Source organism: Petaurus breviceps, unplaced genomic scaffold (assembly GCF_028583685.1).
Source record: "Petaurus breviceps papuanus isolate PSGF00001 unplaced genomic scaffold, PetGlider_PUasm1.0 229, whole genome shotgun sequence".
Classification (NCBI taxonomy): Eukaryota; Metazoa; Chordata; class Mammalia; order Diprotodontia; family Petauridae; genus Petaurus; species Petaurus breviceps.
In genome coordinates, this window is record NW_027185903.1 from 19,448,970 (window position 1) to 19,463,702 (window position 14,733).

The 14,733-nt window shown below is 36.4% G+C and overlaps 1 protein-coding gene across 5 annotated transcripts in view; it reads right to left on the reverse strand.

Annotated features, from left to right (window-relative positions):
- Window positions 1-14,733, reverse strand: part of HOMER1 (homer scaffold protein 1) — a 159,211-nt gene that overhangs the window by 88,892 nt on the left and 55,586 nt on the right. For all 5 annotated transcript variants that reach the window (XM_069096320.1, XM_069096319.1, XM_069096318.1 and 2 more), the window contains one exon: window positions 2,904-2,996. In XM_069096320.1, the coding sequence (XP_068952421.1) occupies window positions 2,904-2,996 (93 nt within the window). The remainder of the gene's footprint in view (window positions 1-2,903; window positions 2,997-14,733) is intronic.

Consider the following 14,733-nt stretch of genomic DNA (forward strand, 5'->3'; position numbering starts at 1 on the left):
TTAAGTCTCTGAAGTATATTTTCACATGAAAATTTATAAAAGTTTTTTTTTACAAGAAACAATCTGAAAAGAGGAAAGCAAAATTGTGTAATTTTTTGAAAGATTATACTCTCTCTGAACCATGCCTCTGAGGCAAGTGACACTTTTAAAGGGATTTCTGCTACTATTTAAGTGTATGTGACTATATGAAAATAAAGGAATGATTAGGGAGGCTTTCTGGGTAAGTCAATACTATAGCAAAATTAATTTGGGGACATTAGAAACCCTTGCAACATGCCATTATTGAAATTGCTGTGGAATCTGTGAGTAAGCCATCAGTTTGTTTGTTGAACCAACAATTAGATTAACTTTAATAAGTCAGCCTAAACCAGCCTTCTAGGCTTCAAGGGACAAAAATATACAAAAACACAAAAGGGCAATGCCAGTGGCGATATGGAAAAAAATAACTCTCCAAGAAAAAATTTATTATAAATGATTCAAAAGTGATCATCAAGTTTTTTCAACAAACTATAGAGGCTTGCTAGGCTAGTGCCCTGTGGCCTCGGACCAGGGATCAATCTGACTCAGTCCAAGAATACTGCATTTCAAGTAGAATAAATAAATATGACTTTTTAAAAAGGGCTCCCTTTCAGATACTTACAAAAATTTAAGAATTTAACTTTCTACTTCCCCAAAGAATCACTGAACTAAAGACAATATAAATGGGATGGGGTGGGGTGGAAGGGATGGTAGGAAGGGTGTAGTTTCTGCAGTTTTCAATCAATAATTTGTCTAACTCAATTAATTTACCTTACTGTATATTTTTCCTAGCTGAGACAGTAGATATTACCAACCATTAAAATTATTTAACCAAAAAGTTTAAATTCTGATAAGTCATTTAAATAAGTGATATTCCTTTATACAATATAAAGACAAGTAACTTTGAAAGACTTAAGAATCCTGATCAGCACCATGACAAATCCCAATTCCAGAGACTGTACTAATAATAATCTATATTACGTACCATATAACAGAGAAGTGGTGGACTCGGTGTACAGTGAGACATATATTTTTGGACATGTCCAGTGAGGGCATTTGTTTTGCTTAACTATGCATATTTCTTTTTTTTAAAGCAATCGGGGTTAAGTAACTTGCTTAAGGTTACACAGCCAGTTATTTCTGGGTGTGGTGCTGAGTATCTGAGCCCGGATTTGATCCAGGTCATCCCGACACTGGAGCCAGTGCTCTTACTCGCTGTGCTACCTGGCTGCCCCAACTATGCATATTTCTTTTTTTTTTTTTTGGAGGGGGGAAGGTAGGGCAATTGGGGTTAAGTGACTTGCCCAAGATCACACAGCTAGTAAGTGTTAAGTGTTGGAGGCCAAATTTGAACTCAGGTCCTCCTGACTCCAGGGCTGGTGCTCTATTCACTGCACCACCTTGCCGCCCCTATGCATATTTCTTACGAGGATTTTTTTCCTCATGATGGGAAGACAAGATTGGTTGGGTTATAGGGTACATTCAGGGAAGACTAACACCTCTGGTGTGAAGGTTGCCAAGGCTTCACAGGACAGAAGATAAGAGGGAGAAAAAACAAATGCTTAATTGAAAGGAAAAAAAAAGTTTTAAATATATGATATGATTTATATAGTACCCTCCCTTTTTTTATATATCAAAACCAAAAACCTCTAAGAGTTTGGACATTAGGGATATGCTATCCCTAACTGACCTTTTTATTTTCGCCTTTATTCATTTATTTTACATGTTAGGAATCAAGAAAATTACTTGGGGAATTCTGATCTCACTATGTTCATTTGTCACCCTGGCTACCAAACTATTTTGGATTCTAATTTAAGCTGTTTCACTTTGAATTCTTGGGGATTTGGGCCACCCAAAAAGCTTATTTTAGGAAAGAAATCATTTCAGAGAAAGGTTCCATTTACCAGACTGCAATATGTCTTAAGATTATTGTTACAAATAAATTACTTTTAGCAAACTATACTAATGCCAAAAAAAAAACAAAGAAAAGGTTATGGGTTTGCTCTTTAAGTCACAAAGTGCATGTGAACTCTGATATTGCGGAGTGTCACAGAGATGACTCTGGGTTCCAGAAGACTAGCTTTGGCAAGTTGTAACCTTCAAAGACTTGGAAGATGAGCCTGGCAATGGTTGGCTTTGTCATGTTAGGGTAAGACCTAACTTCAGAGAAGCTCATCTCCAGCAGGGTAGCTCTCAGGTTAGATTTTTTTGTCCACAGCAGCACAATGATCACTAGCTAAGAGTAAAAGGGTTAGGTGTAGTCAGGGAAGGGAAGACATCCACTGACAAGATCACAAATACTGAGATTAATTTAATGAACCTCGATGAATAGTATTCCAAACCCATTTCAGGAAACTTTATTTGGAGTTTTGACCTTCAGAAGAAAAGTATGAAGAAGGAAAGGTTAACAGGCACTAACTCAACTTGCCAGTTTGGGGGGGAAAAGCCAGTTGTCAACGACTTTTATAAAATTATAACCTTTACAGTGTGTGGAATATTGTGGGGTTTTAAGTAGACATGAGGAAAGTATCCACTGAATCAATTTTAGGTTTTCTCAATCTATAGAACTAAGATTATAAGAAATAACACAGCCATCATATATTTAGTTAACTTATTTTACCTCAAAGTACTCTGTAGACTTAAAAAAACTTATTTGGACATTTAAAAACTAATTTCAATAAACCAGACCCCTTTGGATCAATAGAGCATGGAACCATTCTCCACCAATACAGACAGAATTAAAAAAAAAAAAAAGGCTGCCTTTCTATTTCCATTTTGGAAACTACCTTGATTTTCTCCATTACTTTTCCAGATTCAAACTGAGCATAAAAGAAAGTGCCTGGCACACCAGGCCTGACAGAGGAGAAAAAGAGCTTGATACCCACCTGGGAGGGCGTACTCGTGAGCTCCATCTTCTCCTGGGATTTCTCCTTCGCTAATCGAGCAGCTTCTTTGAATTCCTGAAACTTTTCTGCAAACTGAAGGCATGAAGAAAACTATATACATTAATCAAACAAAAAGCTATTTCATAAAATGTACTTTGAAAATCTTATAAATGGTCAGACTTTGGGAGAAGATGCATTGTTTAGGTATGTGAAAAAAACAATTCAGCATCTCTGATACTAAAATGGTGACAAAACAAAGCATCAGATGAACACCCCGAAAGTTACATCAACATATTGCTAGACTTCTAGTGTCTACAAATCTAATAAAATGTCCTAATATTAAGTGGGGGTAAGAATCACTAAGAGAAACAATGTGTTAATCCATACAGAATCCCCTTCAAATAGACTTTATTTTGATTGCTTATGACTCAGATAATTGAATTTCCCACAGCAGCCACTCTTGAGAAGTATATTTGAAGAATGCTTTTAGTTTTTATATTATGCAATGAGCTCCTGTATACATATCACTTTATTATTTTCATCAATATACAATCCTATAGTAATGTTGAAGTACTTTTCATTTATGTACTAACATCATCAATGGACGCTAGCTAGCTCTGGGAATAGTGTTTTAGTCAACAGCTGTGACAGTGTCAGCGGAAAGGAAATAAAGCATTCCACAGCATTTACAGAACTGGCAGCACTTACAAAAGCAAAATAAATTAAATGAAATGCTAAGTCCTGAGAGCACTTAGGAAATTATAAAAATTTATGGTTAAAAATGAACATCATCTCTTTACTTTCTTTTTTTTTTTAAAGCAATTGGGGTTAAGTAACTTGCCCAAGGTTACACGGCCAGTTTGTGTGTGGGGGGGTGGGGGGGGTGTTAAATGTCTAAGGCTGGAACCAATCCTGGGTTCTCCCGACTCCAGGGCCAGCGCTCTATTCACTACACCACCTAGCTGCCCCTATCTCTTTACTTTCTGAAGGTGGTGGCTACTAGTCTATTCCCATCATCAATGTGTGTTAAATTTAGCAAAAAGATTGACCATAAAAACAACAACAACAACAAAAAGGCTTGCCTTGATGAAGTTGGAGATGGGAGCAAAAATCAAGGAAATAGAGGAAATGCAGTCAAGTCTAACCAAACTTCCTCTTATGTTCCTACCCTATTTCCATTTTGGGAAGAAAGAGGGTACTCTATAGCCCAAAGGGTGAAGAAATAGAATAAATGTGCACTTATGTGTGTGTTATATATACACACACATATATATGCACATATCTGTATACACATACATGCATGCTACACTTTTATGAAGTGTTATTGAAATTTTTGTAGAATCTGAAAGAGATAGGCATCAGTTTGTTTGATGACCTTCCAGACATATTTATAATCAACAAAGTTCTCTGCCAACTCCATAGGAGCATAGATAATTTCTGACTAGACATTAAAAGAACTGTATACATAAACACAAATATGTAAAGTACATAAAATGTATACACACTATATATATATATACACACACACATCCCATACATAAAGATATGTATACATATGTGTATGTCTATATATATATGTATATATGTATTCACACGTACTCAGATAAGGGCAAAGACTGCTTTTCATCTCAAGCACTGCATACCACCTACAACCTGATTACTTCAGCATTAAGGGTTAAATATATTTCTCTCTAGTCCTTTAAAATTGAAGGTGAGAAAATTTGGAAAACTAAACAGGTTCAAAGTCAGATAAGAAGTAAAATAAAAGCAGTGTTAAAACAAATTTCCTCTGATATAATTTGTCAGAGTATTTATATAAAATATTTTTTTCCTCATTCCCAATTAGCATTCCAAAGTTAAATATTCAAAAATCACCATCTTCTTCCTATGAACTCACAATATCTTCTCAACTTTTATTGTGTCATATTCTGGGGAAAAAAACAAGTCAAGGTATAAAGTTCAATTAAAATGACACTAGTTGCTCAATATTGGTATTTCCTTATGCCTAGAACGGCATCCCCATACTTTCTTTCTACTTCTACCTGTTAAAATCATATCTATCCATAGCCCAGATCAAGTGCTATCATGAACACTAATAAGAAATGATCCTTCCTTCCTTGTACCTCACTTTATTTTCATACTTCTCTTCAATTTGTAACGTTCTGTATAATCACTGCATATCTGTATATCTATATATATATCTATATCTATCATATCACCTCTCCCTCCATCTCACCTCCCTGGATAGATTATGAGTCCCCTGAAGAATAGACCTTCTTCTTAATTATCTTCCTACTTTGTACACTGTAGAAAGACCATTAATAAATGGGTGTTTAATGAATACCAGAACTCACACATCTTAATGGAAAGGTAGCCAATTTTAATAGAAGGAACAATGAATTTAATAGTAGAAGACCTGAGTTCATATCCTGACTCTACAACTCATTACCAGGGTGACCTTTGGCACAGCACCTGATGTCTCAGAATCCCATTTTCTTCATCTATAAATAAGAGATTCAGACAAAATGTTATATCTATTCCCCTATGAAATGACTGCATCCTCTTCAGAGGAGTCACCTAGGAATCTATATATTTATTTCAATAGAGCCAGTAGTGAAAAGACTTTTGGAACTCCTCTTTTAGGATTGAAGTTTGTGTAAATTATAGATGAACTCTGACAGCAATCTCATTCCTCTTTGCTTATACCTTACTTGGGAGCCCACTTAGTGAAGTACCTCTTACACCGGATTTGTTTCTAAAAATGTTAGCTATCGTAAAAAAAATCACATCTACCCTGAAAGGCCACAAATTGGCCACTGCTGAGGACATTCAAAAGCAATTCCCAAATATATATATGAGTTCAAAAATGTATTTGAGTAACACCAGCATCATTGGAATAAGTATAGAGTCTCTCAGAATGACTACTCTGAAGAGAGCAACATTCTTTGGTTCATATGAATTGATATGACAGTTTGAAAATAACCTTACAAATTTTCTTTTAAAATGTCACTGCTGATATTTCATTCATCTCTAGTCTACAACTCATGAAACACACCTTAACAAGTTGATTATATGTCATGCTCTTGCCCAGATAAAATCTCACTTACAAAAAAAATAGTCTGATTGAATGACAAAGGGATTGTCCTTCTGCCCCATCAAGACTGATGGTTAAAAAAGACCTTAAAATCAGCAATTCTTGAATACTAAGCAACCTAAGGCTTTTTAAGAACAATTCTTCTTTAAAAGATCGTAAGCAATTTCTGCTTTAGGATGAAAAAGAGTTCAGTCTTTTGCACAAGGTTCAATTCTTTGAAATATAAAAGAGTGTAGTGAATGGGGGAAAAGACCCTCCAAATACTCCAAAAAACATTGGAGCTGGGGATAAGATATGAATCAAGGTTTCCTAATGATATTTGATTATTAGCTATTTGATCATAGGGCAGGTCACTTAAACTCTTAGCCTCAGTTTCCTCATTTATAAAAATAAGGAAAAGAATATTTGCAATACACATTTCACCAGGTTGAAAGGCAAGCACTTTGTAAACTTGAAAGAGTTATATAAACTTAGGCTCTAATTCTATTCCATGGTATCTTGCACAAAAGTGCTTAATAAATGCTTGTTAATAAAACCATTATCCTTCTAAACCTGCACTTGGGCAACTAGAATGCTTGAGTGAAAAAAAGATCAATTTGTACCCTCTGAAATGATCTAATCTATAAAATGAGGGAAGCTGGTCTAGCACTCAAAGCCCTAAATACTTACTAACACAATGAACCCAGAAGTCAAGGGCAGAGGCAAGGTGGAGTTCAGACTGCTTAGGAGAACTCTACTTAAAACTTAGTATATAAAACCTTGGGATAAAAGGAAAAAAGCTTCAGAATCATGTTGAGATGCCTTACAAATGTCAGTTACAGACATCTGGAGCCAGGGATAGAAGATCAAATTTCACTCACCTCTCCAATTCGACTTGTCAAGAGATGAGACGATCCATTTAACTGCCATTTGCTAATAATTTTAAAAACTTTCTTTCTTCTATTAACATGCTTTGAGTCAACAGTAACTACTTTTGAGCTAAGGTGAAAAAAAATTCAGCATCTAATGATATGCTTCTTTTTTTGCTCCTAAGTATTCCATATTAGTTTTTTCTTTCACTACTTCTTTAATCCCAGGTAATGACTTTCCAATTGTTCAACTTCTAATGCTTTCATGCTTCTTTCTAATCGAACTTACTTGTGAAACACTTGTCACTTCTTCCAGACTTCTAAAGCTTCATATCTATGCAAAGTTTCTGGGAAACAGTTTATTTCTATTCTAAGGTCTATTCTACTTGTTAGAATGAAAGAAATTTTAACTGCATAGGGTGTCCACCAAAATTTTGACACTCTGGTTGATAGCTGCAATATTTCACTGAATATTACATTAATAAAGTATTATATTATTTTCAAAGATAGAATATTACAATTTAAACCATGTAGATCCCTTTACAATGTGGTCCTTGACTTATACAAATTGATTGCATAAATGGTTAACCCACAGTGCACAGGAGAACTGGATGACTTAACCACTCCATTCGCCACCATATTACTTGATTTGGATGTTATTATATTCATTACAGATTTCCATCTGCATTGTAGTTACAGGTAGCAAGGCAGCTATAATATTTAAGAAGTAAATTATCTTCATGAATAATGGAATGATTCATCAATACTAGAAACTGAAATTTTCTGTATCTTTTTTGGCCATTTTTCTTTGATACATAACCCCTTCCCACTCCCACCCCCAATTCAGGATATTATTTTTATCCACATTAAAAACTAAATGTGAAAATCAAGGATTTGTAAATGCCTACTATATGCCAAGCATAAGAGATACAAAAACAAAAGTGAAATAGTCTCTGACCTCAAGAAGCATATAATCTACTAGGGGAGACCAACAGGAAGACAAAAGTTTATATAAAAATATATACAAGATAATTGGTAAGGAAGTCAGCATCATGTAGCATGTGACACTTCCTGGGAGTTTTGAAGGAAATGAAAAAAGTTAAAATGGAGAGATGAGGGGAAAGATGGGAAGAAAATTTGGAACTCAAAATCTTGTGGAAATGAAAATTGAAAACTAAAAATGGATAAATTAATTTAAAAAAACAGAGATGGAACATCAAGGGTGAGTAATGGTTACAAGACTAGATTGGCTGGACAACAGAGTAGGTACAAAGATATGATTTCATGATTAATAAAGGAGAAAATTAAAGAATTCTATGTAAATTGAGCTGCTTTCTCAGTTAATCCAGTCATCAATGAATTATGATGAATAATTGCTTTGAGAAATCCACTTACTTGTTCTCAAAAGCTTCTTCTGCAAAATGAAATTAGCATAAAGTAATGAATCGATGTCTATTTAGAAACCTAGTTTGCTTGAAATACAAAATGCAGCTAATCTTCTAACAGTGATCATTAAATTTTTTTGATAGTGGCCTGTTTTAAAAATTTCAGCCCAAAGTCTAAAAAGCATAGTTAAGATTTGGGACTGAAAAATGTTGGGTTGGCTACACATGATGTGGTAGAAAGAAAACTGGCTCTAGGGTGGGAAAACTTGAGTTCAAATTCTACTTCTGACGCCCATTACCTGTGTAACCCTGGGCAAGCCACTTAAGCCCCCAGCCTCAGTACCTTTATCTGTAAAATGAAGGGGTTAGACTAGATGACCTCTGAGGTTCCTTCCAACTCCATCTTTATGATTCTATGCCTTGTAAACAAACAACTCCAAGCTAAAACTCAACTTACCTTTATGTGGTACATAATAATAAAATGAATCAAAGAAAGATTCCTTACCACTTTTCTGGAAAAAAAAAATAGTTAGGACACTAGGAGATTTGGGTGACTTGCATTTGTAAGGCTAAGCATAAGCATTGTTTTTACATTTCCTCTGTTCTCCAATACATCTTTTAAGTCAGCTCTTGTGTGAAAAGCCTCCTCTACTATTTTTCTAATCTCTAATACTTATCTAGGCCAGGCCTGCACAACCTGCATCCTTCCAAGAGATTTCAGATGGCCCACAAAAAAAACATCCTCTACATTTTTCCTGGGCTGCCCAAAATCCTTTGAAGGGACATAGGTTGTGCAGGCCTGATCTAGGACTTGATAGCTTTGACTTTGTATTTCTAGAGCCAAACTTTCCTTTATAGCTTTAATGTTCTAATGCTGTAGTTCATAATCAGGGCCCAGTAAACTTGTTCTTTTTAAAAAAAAAAAAATTTTTTTTTAAAGCAATCGGGGTTAAGTAACTTGCTCAAGGTTACACGGCCAGTTATTTCTGGGTGCTGAGTATCTGAGCCCAGATCTGATCCAGGTCATCCTGACACTGGAGCCGGTGCTCTTACTCGCTGAGCCACCTGGCCGCCCCTAAGCAATTGGGGTTAAGTAGCTTGCTCAAGGTTACACGGCCAGGTGTTTCTGGGTGGATGCTAAGTGTCTGAGCCCGGGATTCGATCTTCAGGTCTTCTCAACACTGGAGCTAGTGCTCTTACTCGCTATGCTACCTAGCCGCCCCCAGTAAACTTGTTCTAAAAAAAAATAAAAACAAACCTGACTACTGTATTTCAATATAAATTATCTCCTTCATTATCCTATGTATTTTATTTAATGCATCTAGAAACATAATACTAATGAGGTGTCTGGGCTTTATTAGACTGCCCAAGAAGAGCCAGTCATGTCATCAAAAAGGTAAAGAACTCTTGTCTTAATACATTTAGATCAACTAGAAAAAAATCTAGCTTGAGTTTGTCCAAGCATAAATGAAAATGTTTAGGAGGAGAGTTATTTTGATTATTAAATAATTTCCCCATATGGTAGTCACTTGTCAATTTTTCTTATCTATATCAAAAATTAAATATATTGAGTATTAAACAGTGAAGAAGCTCTGAAGACATAGAATAGAGCCTTGGAGGAAAATTGGCGTTTCTTAATCTAGAAAGGTACAAGATTAACAGGAGATTGTAAGCACATGAAGTATTTTTTTTAACAAGATGGACACTGTTTTCTCTGTCCTCTGGAGACCCAAGAAGCAAAATTCAATTGAAATTAAAGCAACTTTTAATTTCATGAATTACAGATTGAATCTTTAGGTTCTAAATGAACCTTTAGATTTCATCAAGAATTCACCTAAATATCAGGATGACAAATACTATTATGATGCTAACTTTGTTTTCTAAAGATATATATTTATATAAATACATACACATATGTATATATGTTTGCATGTAAAACCTAAGAGTAATTCGTTCTATAAATTTACTACTTACTGTATGAAATGGTACATTTTAATTTTTCTAAAACTTGCCCCTTTCATGATATAGAGCAAACTGTCCTTGATTTATATCTAAGACAGTTATTTCACTTTGATTACATTAGAATTTTATAAATAAATCTATTTATCCCATCTATAACTTGAATGATTTTATAGGTTTTGATTGCTACGCTTCAGCTTTTATCATTACAAAATGAACAGTCTTAAACTTTAAGTATGCCTCTCTTCCCCTGATCCTTTTGGTTCTGTGGACTTTCTCTAGTTTTGCTATAACTTCCTTAAGACATGAAAGCCAAAAGCACAGGGTATGACAAGCATGGATGCGGTACAGTTCCATATAAGCAAAGGATGATTATTTCTTGGGTTTACCATACTATTCCTGTTGGTACCATGGACTTAGTTGGGCTTCTTAGCCATAACAACACACTAAGCATCTATTTTTTCAGCTATAATGATTCTTCCATCCTCTTTTCCTAGGTCATAAATGATAGGCTCCCAGCCTATCATCCCATGGATTCTTTTTTCCTAAGTATATTGGCCTTGTATCCATTTATGCTCAGTCTGCCCTACCATTTTTCTGCCTGTTCCCACAACCCCTAAAACATCATCTACAAACTTGGAAAATTCCATAGGGAACTCCTTTTTATTTATTTATTTTATTTTGCTTTTTATTTTTTGGAGGGGGGAGGGCAGGGCAATCGGGGTTAAGTGACTTGCCCAAGGTCATACAGCTAGTAAGTGTTAAGTGTCTGAGGCCAGATTTGAACTCAAGTCCTCCTGACTCCAGGGCTGGTGCTCTACTCACTGTGCCACTTAGCCACTCCTAGGGAACTCCTTTTTAAAAGTTTATGCAAACCGAATCCTCCGGGATTCATGTTTACTTGTGACCACTCAGCCCTGTTTTTTATTGTCTTAGGGGCCAACTCTTCCAGCAACAGTATGGCAGTAATAGTTCCTCCTTTGTGGGCCAGTTCACCTGGGTCACATAATCCTGACAAGACAGTGCAGTCTGACAATGTGGTAAAGTCCCAAATTAAAGGGGTCAAAAGGTTTCCTTTATAAGAGAGAGTCTATACTCAAATATTTCAAGAGCCTTATGCTTTGAAGAAAAAAAAACATCTTTAAAGTGTCCTGTATTTTTAAAAAATTATTTTAAGACCTTTTGAGGATCAGATATCATTGGAATTTTCTTTTAAAAAAAAAAAGACTTCTAATTCCTTCCTGTATGCTTCCCGTAATAAGCAATCCAAATAATCCACTTTTAGGCTGAAGATATGATTATCACATGCTGGCTATTGAACAAATTATTTACTGAGAATTTGCCTTTTTCTAAAAGATGAACAGCAAGTGTCTAGTTGAAATAAATCCCACAATGATATTTGTTGTGAAGTTTTGGGGGTAAATGAAGACTAAAAAATTTCCTTGTTGCCTTATTCAGAGATCTACTAATATTCGTGTTTGCATTATTAATCTAGCTGTTTTAAAGTATATTACATACTTCACTGCATGAAAAGCTCTACTCTAAAGCCTATAAGAGGGCATTTGCTGAAGAACTCTCGAGCTGGAAAACAAAATGGTTTGAAATGAAAAGAAGACAGCAATCACCCATGAATTTCATCCCAAGGAAGAACACACAGTAGGCTTCATATAACTTTGATAAGTTAGCCACGAAATTGTCTATAGCCCCCAGGCCAAAACCCCAAAACACTATATATGATGATTATGGTACAACATCTGAAAGGATCCATGCTCAATGCAAGACTTGAGAAAATGAGAATCTAGGGAAATGAAGGGCTTGGAAAAGAGACCTGAAAAAAAAAAAAACAGAAAGGAAGAACCACAAAACAGATGAAACAACAAAAATGCTCAACATTATTATTTCACTGTTATCATGTTAAATGAAAAAGTGGACAGCCAGATAGAAACCATTCTATTCAAAGTTCATCACAGGCAAGTTTTCCCGGAAAACAGCGAATTTATAACAGACTATTTAGATTGTAAACTCCTTGAGGGCAAGAGCTATACCTCAACATTTTTCTATCCCCAGCAGAGAAAGTGTTTTGCAGATCAAAGGCACTGGATGAATCTTGTCTAAATGAATCCTCAATATGTGACAAAACAAACCAAGCCAATGTATTTTTTCACAGAAGTTAGTGATCTTTTCAAAGCAACAGGTTTTTAAATCAAGACCTGTGTTTTCAATGGTATAGAGAACTCCCTGGAGGAGAAATTCCCTCTACTAATGCAAGTCAGCACATTGTCTGCATCTTGCACACTGAAAGGTGGCATGCTTTGCCCAGGGAACCACAGTCAGTCTGTGTCAGAGACTTGAATTCAGGTTTCCCCGGCTTCAAGACTAGCTCTCTACTCAATGTGCCATGCTATCTATTGAGTCAAAGAAGCAGGATTCAAATCCTAGTTCCACTACTTACTGTCAATGGGATCTTGGACAAATCATATTATTTCTCTTGCCCTGAGTTTCCTGATCAGTAAAATGAGGGCAAAAAGCTATAAGGTCCCTTCCAGATCTACAGCTATTGATGCCATGATTATAATTAGTTGTCTAAATGCATTCCTCACAATAGCCTTTTCAAGCTTTCTATTCTCTCCTCAAGCATCCCACATACCACACCCTCAACAGTGAACCTTATCTGGTTTTTTGAGAAAAGAGGAGGCCATGTATCATGAACTCCCTTTTCTCCTTTACTCAACATCTCAAAATCCTTTAACCCCACCTGCCCCATTCTCTGCTCTTTTACTCCTATCTCTGATGAAGAAGTGGCCCCTTTCTTCACCAAAGCTGATCTCTTGATCCCAAGCCTATGTCACTCTTGAATCTTCAGTCTGTATCTATGTGCTGGATCCTTCCCTAGTGCCTACAAGGATGCCCAAAACACCCTCACCCTTAAAAAACCCTCACTTGACCCCACCACTCTTTCAATCTACTGTGTGATACTTGATTACACTGTCCCTTTATGCTACTGTTTCACATTCCTCCTCTTTGTAACCAAGCTCTGTACACTCTCGTCCTCCCCTTCCTTTCCTCTCATTCACTTCTCAAACTCTTGCAATCTGGTTTCACTTCACAAACTAACGTTGCCAATCATCTCGTAATGGACAAATCCAACGAGTTCTTTGTAGTCCTCATCCTTCTTAACTCTCAGAGCATGCAACACGTAGGACCACCCTCTCTTTCTGAAGCTTTCTGGGTTTTTGTGACACTGCTCTCTTTTGGTTCTCTCCTCCTACCTGTCTGGCTACTCTTCCACACTCCTTGTTGGGCCATCATCCATGTATGTCATTATTCCTAATTATGGATGTACCTCAAGATTTTCATGGGCCCTCTTCTCTTCTCTTTATACTCTTCTCCCAGTGATTTCATCAACTCCCTTGCATTCAATCTTCTCTATGTACATATGACTCCTACATTCTGCCCTAGCCTTTCTACTGACCTCTGTTCCCTTATCATCAATTGCACATTGGATATGTCTGACTGGAAGTCCAATAAACATTTAAAACTTATGGGCAAAATAAAACTTCTTATCTTTCTCTCCAGAAAACCCATAGCTCTCCCAAATTCCCATACTAAAGATGAAGGTATCATCATGCTTCCAGTCATCCAGGTCCACAACCTGAATCAATTCTTCCTTCTTGATCCACACCCCCATATTCAAGTCTTGTTGATTCTCTCTCCAAAATATTTCTCAAATGCATCCCTTTTCCTCCACTCACATGGCCACTACCCAGTTCAAGTCCTCACCCCATTTATCCCTGGCTTACTGCAATAATCTCCTAGTTACTCTCCCTGCTTCAAATATTCTTCCTTTGAATCTGTATTCCATGTAGTTGCCAAACAGACCATATGACTCCCCTCTCAAAAAAACTGATGGAACCCTGACTTCTAGGATAAAATATAATTACCTTTGTTTAGGATTTGTAAACTTTCACAGACAAGTTCCAGTTTAAATATACAGTATTGCCTCTACAACCCCCATGGTCCAAACTGCACTAATCTACTGTTTCTTACAAACAATATTCTATCTCTCAGGTCTGTACCTTTGTACTAGCTGTTGGCTATGTCTGGGTGCAATCACACTTCCCCTCTGGCTTGTGGAAGCCCTAGCTTCCTTCAAAGCTCAGCTCAGATTGTTGTTCACTCATTTGGGTTGCATCTGACCCTTCCTGACCCCATTTAGGGTTTTCTTGGCAAGGACACTGGAATGGTTTGCCTTTTCCTTCTCCAGATAATTTTATAGATGAGGAAACTGAGGCAAACAGGGTGAAGTACCTGCCCAGGGTAACCAGAGTTGAGCTCAGGAAGATGAATCCTTCTGACTCCAGGTTTGCAACTCTATCCACTGTACCACCTAGTTGTCCCAGATCAAGTGCCATATTTTAAATGGGGTTTTCCTGAGCTCCCCAAATTACAAATATGTAGTATATATTCACATCATCATGTATATGCTTCCCCTATTAGAACGCGAACTTGAGGCAATTGTGGACTACTTTGCTTTTATCTCTGTA